This window comes from Pristis pectinata, chromosome 4 (genome assembly GCF_009764475.1).
Source record: "Pristis pectinata isolate sPriPec2 chromosome 4, sPriPec2.1.pri, whole genome shotgun sequence".
Taxonomy (NCBI): Eukaryota; Metazoa; Chordata; class Chondrichthyes; order Rhinopristiformes; family Pristidae; genus Pristis; species Pristis pectinata.
In genome coordinates, this window is record NC_067408.1 from 111,569,245 (window position 1) to 111,581,245 (window position 12,001).

General features: G+C 44.4%; 1 protein-coding gene across 3 annotated transcripts in view; it reads left to right on the plus strand.

Moving 5' to 3' along the window:
* The window catches only part of gabpa (GA binding protein transcription factor subunit alpha), a 51,962-nt gene extending 41,306 nt beyond the window's left edge, over positions 1-10,656 (plus strand). For all 3 annotated transcript variants that reach the window (XM_052014000.1, XM_052013999.1, XM_052014001.1), the window contains exons 9-11: positions 1,811-1,951; positions 4,906-5,098; positions 10,027-10,656. In XM_052014000.1, coding sequence (XP_051869960.1) covers positions 1,811-1,951; positions 4,906-5,098; positions 10,027-10,258 — 566 coding nt within the window. In that variant the 3' untranslated portion in view covers positions 10,259-10,656. The remainder of the gene's footprint in view (positions 1-1,810; positions 1,952-4,905; positions 5,099-10,026) is intronic.
* The last annotated feature ends 1,345 nt before the right edge of the window (positions 10,657-12,001 follow it).

Genomic DNA, 12,001 nt, shown 5'->3' on the forward strand with positions numbered 1-12,001 from the left:
TATACAAAATTATGAGGGGTATAGATAGGGTGAATGCATGCAGGCTTTTTCTCCTCAGGTTGGGTGAGACTAGAACTGGAAGTCATAGGTTTAGGGTGAAAGGTGAAATACTTAAAGGGGAACTACATTCAGGGTAGTGCGGGTGTGGAACGAGCTGCCACCAGAAGTGGTGGATGCAGGTTCAATTGTAACATTTAAGAGAAGTTTGGATAGGTACATGGATGAGAGAGGTATGGAGGGCTATGGTCCGGGTGCAGGTAGATGGGGCTTGGCAAAAGACCAGGCCAGCATGGACTAGATGGGCTGAAGGGCCTGTTTCTATGCTGTAGTGCTCTTATTGGCAGATGCTTGAATGTTATCTGGGTCTTGTTGCATGCAGGTTAAATTGCTTGAATTTTCTGAGGAGCTGTGAATGGAATTAAACATTGTTCAGTCATCAGCAACCATCCCCACCTCTGGCTTTGTGTTGGAAAACAGCTGAAAACATTTGGGCCTTGTACACTGTCCTGAGGGATTCTGCTGTTCTGGAGCTGAGATAACTGACTCTCAATGACAAAAAGTCTTTTTTTTTAACCATGCAAGCTAGACTCTGACCAGAGAGTATTTTCCCTGACATGTCACACAATCCAAAGAACCATAGAACACTACAGCACAGAAAACAGGCCATTCGGCCCTTCTAGCCTGTGCCAAAACTTTATTCCGCTAGTTACATTGACCTGCACTCGGTCCATAACCCTCCAGACTCTCCCCTCCATGTATCTATCCAATTTATTCTTAAAATTTAAGAGTGAGCCCGCATTTACCACGTCAGATGGCAGCTCGTTCCACACTCCCACCACTCTCTGAGTGAAGAAGTTCCCCCTAATGTTTCCCCTGAACCTTTCCCTTTTCACCCTAAAGCCATGTCCTCTCATACTGCCTTATTTTAGGTAATCACTCTTATGGAATTTAGCTCTTTGGTCCATGTTTGGACCAAGACATCAAGTTGTAATGACAAGCCCCAACTGAGCATCAGTGTGCAGGTTATTGGTGAGTTGTGTTGCTTAACAGCATAAACAGTGACATATTCCATCACTTTACTGATGATTTAAGGATGGGCTGCTGGGCAGTAATTACCCAGATTAGATTTGTCTTGCTTTTGTGAAGAGGACACGTGCAAGAAACTTTCCATATTGTTGGATAGGTCCCAATGTTGTAACTATACTTAAATAGGAGTGAGACTGGTTCTAGAGTGCATGTCTTCAGTACTACAGCTGGGATGCTATCTGCTCCTTTGTCTTTGTATCCATTGCTTTCATCTGTGTCTTGATATCACATGGAGTGAATCAGATTGACTGGAAAAACTGTTTGTGATGGCAAGAAAGCCGAGGATTGTCCACATCTGCTTGTACTTAGCTGCAAATTCTTCACCTTGTTTTGGGCTCTGCCATTGTTGGCGACTGGGATTTTCTTGGAGCTACCTTGTGCAAATGTACTTGTGCATTTAATACATTTTATAAATGTTGGTCGGACCTAAAGTTGGTCAGATTTTGATTATTCTTTGGTGAAAGATTGGAAATTATGTGTAAAGTTTATCTGTGTTTGAAATTTTTTGTTTAATCCTTTGATCAAATTTTATAAGATGGTTTCAGGATTGTGCTGGTATTGGGATCAAGTGGAATTTTACGTCATACATTGTCTGGTGTCCCTGTTAGGAACAAACGTTGGTCAAGTGTGGGGACCATTTTCTCAACTGAACATTGGTGTGAGCATGGTTTTGTACACCAGCTATTTAACTGATCTCTCTAAGCTTTGTTGTTTTAATTTTCAGCTGTCCAAATAATTCCTGCCACAGTGCAACCAGCAACTCCCACTACAATTAAAGTCTTCACTGGAACGCCCAAGCCCGCCAAAGTCCCACGTGCTCCACGAATCTCTGGTGAAGACAGAAGTTCTCCAGGGAACAGGACAGGTAAGAGGAAATTGGTACAGAGTGGGTTTTAATGGCCTGGGCATTCCTTCTACTGCCTGAGCTGCTGACGTTTGCCAGCTGTCTGTTGCCTAAACCTTCTCTTAATTGGAATGGTCCCTGGGCATGAACCTCTACAAGGGAACTGGCTCCCAGCCAATCAGTGTGGCCCAGCATAGTACAGCATCTGTCCCAGCATAAATGGCAAGCCCCATATACAAGTTGCTTTGACAGCCAGAATAGCCAAACCTTTTCATTCACAAGTATTTTCAAACATCAAAAACTAATTATTTTAAAATTTACAATTTAAAATTGTGAATCCTAAACTTCCACATTGTTATGGGGACTATGAAATCTTCCACAGAGAACTTATGAAATCTTGGTCGTTCCTGATTGGTCAATACACTAAATCTGATTATCTAGTTTTTGCTCTCTATGGGATCTTTTCAGTCCTGTGACCTTTCTTGCACTACACTAGTGGCAGCACTTCAAATATCAAGAAAGCAGTTAAAAAGCATTCTACTTACTATGGAGGCTACTTAGCCATCAAGTCCACATCATCTTGCAAGGCAATCCCATCAGTCTTATTCCCTGTAACTTTCTCTACCTTGCATGCCCATCAACTCCACCTTGTCTTTCCAAGGTATAATTTACAGTGGTCCATTAACCTACCATGTAGTATGTCTTAGGAAAGTGGAGCATCCAGAAGAAACCCCTGAGATCAAAGGCAGCACTGGAGGTTAGATTTGACCCCAGGGTGCTGGCGAGTGAGGAGGCAGCACTACCTGCTGCACCACTGTGCCAGGAACTGTAGGTACCTCACAGGTGTTGCGGTCAATATTCAATCATCACCACAGTAGATTATCTGGTAGTTACCTCTGTCTTATCTGCGGGCAAGCTGCTGTGTTTCCTACAATTAGTAAAGTGTTTCATTGGCTGTAGCAAGCTTTGGAATGTTTTAGGCTAGACAAGAGATTTCTTTTATCTGCAATAGTTATCATACCTGACATTCTTTCTTGTCCAATGTTTTCAAAAATCATCAATCACTTCATTGGTGTTGATATTATGGAAAATAACCTTATTTACTAATGTTCTAATAGCTTAAAAGGATTTTTTTTTAATGAGAAATGCTGCTAAAGCTATATAACGTGGTGTTTGTGGTATTTGATGAGCAGCCCTCCTTGCTCTTATTCTTCTCTATTCAAATGAATGGACTCGGTGAATTTGGCAGATGTCCTAACATCAGATTACAATCAGGAGATCACTGTGAATCCTAAACTTCCACATAGTTATGCAGGGGACTTACGGAATCTTGGTCATCCCTGGGTTCAAATCCCACTTGTAGTCATCAAGTGCATTAATTTCATGAGAGAACTGATCGTGTCCTGTGGGGAAGGGAGCTTGAAGATAAAAATATTGGCTACAAAATTGACTTGGTGTTAGGAGGTAGAGTGTGGTAGAGGAGGGTTGTTTCTCAGATTGGAGGCCTGTGACCTGTGGTGTGCTATAAGGATTGGTGCTGGTTCATCAGTGGTGTGTCACGTATATAATGATTCGGATGATAATGTAGGCAGCACAATTAGTAAGTTTGCAGATGACACCAAAGTTGGTGGTACAGCAGAGAAGGTTACAACAGGATCTAGATCTATTGGGAAAGTGGGCAAGGGAGTAGCAGATGGAATTTAACCCTGACAAGTGTAAAGTGATGCATTTTGGGAAGTTAAACCAGGGCAGGATGTGCAGTGAACGACAGGGCCACGGGGAGTGTTGTAGAACAGAAAGTCGTAGGGGTACAGGTACATAGTTCCCTGAAAGTGGCAACACAGGTAGACAGGGTGGTGAAGAGGGCATATGGCTGAGGCACCAAGTATAAGAGTTGGAATGTGTTACCTTTGTACATTGGTTAGGCTACACTTGGAGTAATGGTGTGCAGTTCTGGTCACCACACTACAGGAAAGATGTTATTAAGCTAAGTTAAGATTTCTTTATTAGTCTCGTACATCGAAACGCACAGTGAAATACAGCACGAACATAGCATGCCCACAACTTCCTAACCTGTACGTCTTTGGAATGTGGGAGGAAACCCACGCAGACACAGGGAGAACGTACAAACTCCTTACAGACAGCGGCGGGAATTGAACCTGAGTCACTGGTGCTGTAAAGCATTACGCCACTAGAGACGGTGCAGAAAAAATTCACAAGGATGTTGCCTGGATTGGAGAGCTTGAGTTATAAGAAGAGATTGCCCTAGGGAAAACAGACCCTGCTTATCCAAAGGAGGCTGAGAAGTAACATGATAGAGGTATATCAAATTATGAGAGGCATGGACACGGTAGATAGCCAGAGTCTGTTTTCCATGGTAGGGATGTCTAAAACTAGAGGGCATAGGTTTAAGATGAGAGGGAGGAGGTTTAAAGGGAACCTAAGTGGTAAACTATTCACACAGAGTACTTGGTGTCTGGAATGAGCTGCCAGAAGTGGTGGTGGAAGCAGGAACGATAGAGTATAGATGGGTATGGTGGTTGGCATAGACGCAGTGGGCCGAAGGGCTTGTTTCTATGCTATACAACACTAAAACTCTATACCAAGAAGCAGGGTAGATCATTTGGCTCCTTTAGCCTATTCTGCCATTCAACAAGTTTGTGACTGATCTTCTACCTCAGACACCATTTTACTGCCCTATCCCACTATACCTTGATTGCTTCAGTATCCGGAAATCTGCTTTGAATGCAATTAGTGACTGAGCCTGCACAACCCTCTGGGATAAAGAATTGCAGGGATTCACCACCCTCTGAATGTTACTTCAATCCCTGTTACCCGGTTGGTTCCTAACACCCTCAGTGTGTTAATTATCCACATTCAAAGCTGCAAAATATATCTGAAAATGCAAAGTTGATTTGTACTGCCTATGTGGTATTGAGGCAAAAACTGACACAGGGAGTTGTGTGCTTATCCAGGCAATAACGGGCAGATCCAACTCTGGCAGTTCCTCCTGGAGCTTCTCACAGACAAGGATGCACGGGACTGCATTTCATGGGTCGGCGATGAGGGAGAGTTCAAGCTGAACCAACCAGAGTTAGTGGCTCAGAAGTGGGGTCAGCGGAAGAACAAGCCCACCATGAACTACGAAAAATTAAGTCGAGCGCTCAGGTTAGTAAACTGACTATCGTTTTGTACAACTGTAACGTGACATCCCAACTCTTGTACTCGTTGCCTCAGCCAATGAAAGCAAGCATGCCGTATGCCTTCAACGCCCTGTCTACCTCTGTTGCTATTTTCAGGGGACTATGTATTGGTACTCCTAGGTCTCTGTGTTCAACATCACCTGATTGTTTCATTTGTAATTCAGTTGTACAGGTAGCTGAACAAGTTGTACAGGTGCCAAAAGTTAAAGAGGGGCTAAGATTGACAGAAGCACAGCTGTTTTCAGGTTGTGGCTGGTGAACTGGACCTAATGCAAAAGTGAACCCAAACTCTCATCTGTTAAATGTACTTGCACTTCACTCTACTGGTTTCTGGTCTTAGAGTCACTATTAGTCACCATACTCAAGTCATAGTTCCTTGCTGTTCCAGACAGTGCATGCAACATACTCTTCCATCAAGGGAAGAATTGTAGCCAAATTTGATCCACCTCTAGCTTGCGTCACTATGTACAGATGCAGTCATACCACACAGTTCATATATAGATAGGAATGACTAAACCTGGAACAGATTTGGAGACTTCACTGCCTCCACTCCCACCCACCCAAGGGTACTGGCCAGTTGTGGCTGAGAGTAACTTGCCCAACCTAGACTTGTTCTTGCACTTTTGTCATGTTTGTATATTTTTGAACAGTTAAGGTGGAGCCTTGAGATAATTGTGGACTGTTTCACGGTCAATACCCTCCTGTTTACCTCCCTGCACCCCCGCCCACCCCCCCCCCCACATGCGCGCGCGCGCACACACACACAGACACACACACAGACACACACACACACACACTTTTTCCTCTCGTGCTTCTCGGACAGTTTCTGTTCTTGGGATAATTTTCCTTTCTCTGTATCTTGCATCGCTCTTGCTATTGTCTCCTCACATCACCTCCAAGCGAGCTTGAGGAATTAGAGGTGGACAAGTCCCTAAGCCCATTTTAAGACGATAAATATTGACCTTGCCAACAATACCTATATTGAGTGAATATTACAAGCTTGTTCCCTTCTTGTTAACAGTTGGCTGCATCCATTGATGCTCAAGTTTTTGTTCCTACCTCTCAAGGTGATTGTCCAAGGAAGTTCAGTCAAGTGACCTGCTGTTTATAGTTTTCAAATATTGAATGGCCTCAGGGTCTCTGTCTCCATTAGCTGTCTAATCCACTTGGTAATCTCCTTCTGCGACGAGCTTTCTGACCTCAGACCTAACTTTTCCATTTTGCTCATGGGTCTTTATTGCTGTCCTATCAGCTCTGTAATTTGCTGTAATCAGCATTGGTCTCACACCCTCCTTTCCAGTAGCCCATTCAAGCTTTAACCCTCCACTGAGCTCCAGGTTGTCAATATGCAACTTCATTGAGTTTGTAGCTAGCCATGTTTTAAGATGGGTCTAGTTGTTTCTCGTGTGTCATGTGCTGATTTGAGTCAGCAGTGAGACAGAAGTTTGGTATGAAGCAATCATTCTGAGCAGAGAGACATCCCACCAGCAGAAAGTAGTTCTTAATCTACTTTCAAATAGATAAAATGACCTTCATTATGTATGTTTTAGAGAAGTCTTTATTGTTTGGGTCACAGCTAATTCCTGTAATGATGCCTGGGAATTCAAATCTGTCAGGTACCGGGGAGATTTCAACAGGGAAATTCTTGCAAATTAACAAGAATCTTTATTGTCTTTGCTTTTGATTGTACCATCTCAAAAACTTTTATTTAAAAGCTTTTCAAATTCTTTGTGAGGTGAGAAGCAAGATTTGTCTTTTCAGCAAAGGCTGTTTCCTGGATATATTGCTACTTAATGTATTGGTTTATTATTGTCACTTGTACCGAGGTATAGTGAAAAACTTATCTTGCATACCGATCGTACAGGTCAATTCATTACAGAGTGCAGTTACGTTGAGTTAGTACAGAGTACATTGAGGTAGTACAGGTAAAAACAATGACAGTACAGTGTAAAGTGTCACAGCTACAGAGAAAGTGCAGTGCAGGTAGACAATAAGGTGCAAGGTCACAACAAGGTAGATTGTGAGGTCAAGAGTTCATCTCATCGTATAAGGGAACCTTCAATAGTCGTATCACAGTGTGATAGAAGTCTGGTGGTATGTGCCATCAGGCTCCTGTATCTTCTGCCTGATGGGAGAGGAGAGAAGAGAGAATGGGGGTGGGTGGGGTCTAATGTGAGCTATCAGGAAAAAGAAATGCTTGCAAAGTAAGGAAGAGGAGAGAGGGGCAAGGATTTATCATAATGAACATAATGATAAGGTTGGAAAGGGTGGTTGGTCTTGGAGGTAGAGGGGGTTGTAGTTTAACATTATTAGAACAGTATTTTTGTGTAGATCTTGGAGAAAAATACAAGCCAGTATTTGGTCAACATATCTGGAGTCTGCATTTTCGGGAAGAAGAGGTGCAATTCTTAAGTGATTCAGATATTGAACACCACCTGTTCCTGTGAAATTCTGTCTTTCAGCTCATCCATACAATCCCAGTCACCACAGCCTCCCCTAACACTTGCCGTGACTCAATCAGCACTCAGACTTATCTTTAACTGAAGTCTGTGATTCCCTGTGAGATCGCAAACGTTCGACGTTTACTGTCCACCTGCTGTGCATCTCACCCAGAGGGGAGAGGGAGAGGTGACAAAGGAATGGGCTTTGTTTTAAGTGGAAGGAATTGAGAGTTCTGTCAGCTCCAAAATGTGTGAACTATCAGTTTATTGCAGTGGTGATAGAAAATTGGTAGTTGATTTTTACAGCTGGGTTGGGTTTCTTAAAGCAGGGGGGCATAGGGAATATAGGAAGACTTGGTCGTGTGGCCTGTTGAGTCTGTTCATTCAGTGAGAGCGTGAATGGTTCCCTGCCTCAGTCCTATCTTCAGCTTGATCCACCTGTCGCTCGATTCCCTTGTGCCCAAACACTTATCCATCTCTATCTTCAATGGGCTCAACAACTGCAGGTCTACAACTCTCCCTGGTGTTGAAAATTCCACAATTCAAAAATAAAACATGTTTTCATCTCAGTCTCAGGCAGCTGTGATTCTGCCCTAGTTCTAGACTCTCCAGAATGAGGAAACAGCTTATCAGTCTTTCATGGAATTGTGATTGTCACAGTGAGATCCCCTCTCCTTCATCTATACTAGGTTGATCTTGATTTCTCCATATTAGACATTTCAGGAATTTGTCTAGTAAATCCACACTGCACTGCTTCCAAGATGCAGGTGTAATCTCGCCAATGTCCTGAACAATTCAGAGTCAGAATCATTATCACTGACTTCTATGATGTGAAATTTGATGTTTTGCAGCAGTGGTGGTGTGCAAGGACATAAAATTTCAAAAATAAATAGTGCAAAAAAAAGGAATAATGAGGTAGTGTTCACGGGTTCATGGACCATTCAGAAATCTGATAGCAGAGGGGAAGAAACTGTTCCTGACATTGAGTGTGGGTCTTCAGGCTCCTGTACCTCCTCCCCGATGGTAGTAACAAGATATCTTTATTAGTTACATGTACATCGAAACACACAGTGAAATGCATCTTTTGCGTAGAGTGTTCTGGGGGCAGCCCGCAAGTGTCGCCACGCTTCCAACGCCAACATAGCATGCCCACAACTTCCTAACCCATACGTCTTTGGAATGTGGGAGGAAACTGGAGCACCCGGAGGAAATCCACGCAGACACGGAGAACGTACAAACTCCTTACAGACAGCAGCGGGAATTGAACCCGGGTCGCTGGCGCTGTAATAGCATTATGCTAACTGCAAAGAGGGAGTGTACTGGATGATGAGGGTCCTTGGTGTTGGATGCCACCTTCTTGAGGCACTGCCTCTTGAAGATGTCCTCGATGGTGGGGAGGGTAGATTGCAAAGAAGGTCAACGTTCAATTTGCCTTACTAATCTCTTGTTGATTGTGTTTCAAGAACCTAGGTCCCTCTGTGCACTTGTACTTATTAGTTTCACACCGCTTAAAAATATTTTGTATTCTTTCTAGCAAATAACCTCATTTACCCACATTACACTCCATCTGCCATCTTCATGCCCACTCACCTAATTAGTAGATCTTGTTGCATCTTCCTCACACTCATTTTCTCACCTCGTTCTGTGGCATTGGTAAACTGGGATACGTTACACTGGTTTCATCCAAGTCGTTAATATAGATCACAAACAGCTGGTGGCCCTACACTGATCCTTGCAGCAGCCTCCTAACTGAATGCCCCTATTTTTGGGCCATTAATCTATAAGGGAGTAACAAATGGTGCAGTTAGTTGCGCTGTTGCCTCACAGCTCCAGCGACGTGGGTTCCATCCTGACCACTGCTGTCTGTGTGAAGTTTGCCCATTGTGTCCCAAATCCCAGAGGGTGGCTTGGCCAATTAGTCACTGTAAATTGCCTCTCGTGTGTAGATGAGTGGTAGTACCTGGGGGGGTTGTTGGGGATGGGACTGTGGAGAGAATAAAATGGAAATAGTTTAAATGGATGCTCGATAGTTAGCACAGACACCATAGAACACTACAGCACAGAAAACAGGCCATTCGGCCCTTCCAGTCTGTGCCGAAACTTTATTCCACTAGTCCCACTGACCAGCATCCAGTCCATAACCCTCCAGACCTCTCCCGTCCATGTATCTATCCAATTTATTCTTAAAACTTAAGAGTGAGCCCACATTTACCACGTCAGGTGGCAGCCCGTTCCACACTCCCTCCACTCTGAGTGAAGAAGTTCCCCAATGTTCCCCCTAAACACAATGGGCCGAAGGGCCTGTTTCTGTGCCGTACGTCTGAGCAAGTGAAGATTAGAGGAAAAAGTGTGCTCTGGGCAGGAGTGAGGGGAAGATTGTAAATGGTCAAAGGGAGTCAAAACTAAGTGGTGTAGTTTTTAAATCTGATTTCCGACCCTCTTTCATACCCAGATATTATTACGACGGGGACATGATATGCAAAGTCCAGGGGAAGCGATTCGTCTACAAGTTCGTGTGCGACTTGAAGACGCTCATTGGCTACAGCGCAGCAGAACTGAACCGCCTGGTCACAGAATGCGAACAGAAGAAACTGGCCAAGATGCAAATCCACAGCATGGCAGGACAGCCAGTCACCACGGTAACGCTGGCTGCGGCCTCGCTGCAGACTGACAAGGACAGTTGAAGGGTCTTGCCCAAGGCCTGTAGCTTGGTTTTGGGAGGGGCGGGGGGGAGGGGGAGGAGGGGGGTGGTGGTGTGCGCCCTTCTTCGCTTCTCTTGAGCGGCATCTGTCCTCCTGTGTCCCGATCGGGTCGAGCGGCTGGCTTCTTCCTCCCTGCTTCCGGGACTGTACAGTGTATGCGTTGCCTCGAGGGGGAGGCTTGAGGCGGGAGCTCCATGTCCCACTCTCTAATTGTACACTGCATCAGCAGTGCAGAATGGGGCAGGCTTCAGCAGCAGACTTCATGGTATGTTTAAAAAAAAGTGTACCTGCTTCACCTTATTCTATCAAATTTTTTGAGTTATTTTTGCAGATATTTTTACCCTTATGTGAATTTTGAATAAAAAAGGTATACTCCATTCTCCCAAAGTCTGATTCATTTCCCTGCAGTTATAAACAATATTGTTGATGATCCTGAGCAGTCCTCTCTCTGCTTGATCATCTGGTTCTGTTTTATGGGGCATAGGCCTTTGTCCTCTGACACCATCCCCTTCCCCCCACCCCCCCCCCCCCCCCCCCCATCCCAACCACCACTGGCTTGCGCTGACTCTCTCGCTCTCTCAGGGCAGAAGATTTGCTGTTCAAGCCCCTTGACTTGAGGGGACGTGAGACCCTGACAAGTCTGACCCTTTGTTGCGGTGCTACAAAACGAAGATCCCGTTGCCAGGGGAGATGACGTGCAATCTGTCTGAGTAGAGGAAAAATATCCTGTGGTTCTTAGCAGGGGCCCAGTCCAACCTAGACAATAAAGATATTGGAAAAGATGACTACAAGCTCGGTCAAGGAGGTGTGGGTTTTGAGAAGGTGCAAAGGAGGGCAAAAGCATTTATACAGCATCCTCCTGGTCTCCACTCATCCCTAAGTACTTTTGAAGTGTAGTCAAAGTTGTAGTAGCAGAAACAAGGTAACCAATTTACGTACAGCAGCCTTCCCAAAAGTAGCATGGAGCAATAAATAAGATGCTGGAGGAACTCAGCAGGTCAGGTAGCATCTGTGGAGGGAAATGGACAGTCGACATTTTGGGTCGAGACCCTTCATCTGGACTGCTAGGAGATGGTCCCCAATCCCGTACTGCCTGTTTCTGTCAGGTTGGTAATAGAAAATAATATGGTATTAATTGCATAATCTGGTTTAATGATGCTGATGGAAGGATAACTATCATCCAGAGAGAGTTCACCTTCTTTAGACTAGTGCTGTGGTGCCTTTTACACCAGCAGAGAGATGGGGCTCTCATCAATGCAGAGGAGTGAGAGGCAGTGGACTTCCATGGACCAAGGGGAGTACAAGATGCAAGAAAACAAGGAATACAAAGATTTGACACACGTGGGTTAGAAATTGGAAGGGATTTGAACGAGAATATTACATTGTTGGAGATGTGTGGTCAAGTGTGACGCATTATGGGATTGGATATCAGGGTTTTGGTTTAGCTTCTAGTTAAGATTGGAACATGGGTCTGTTGAACTAGTGCTACACTGACACCAGCATTGCTTCTGGATAGTTCACACAGGGTTCAAGGCACCAAAACACCTTTTGTGAAAGAACAGATCCTCCCACTGGCATAGCCCACAGACCTGCTGTCAGCAGTAACACCAAATTAAGGTTGCTAGATAGTTAACTTAGTGTTATCAGAAGAATCAGATTTATTATCACTGACTTACGACATGAAATTTGTTGTTTTGCAGCAGCAGCATTCTGACTGGTTGCATG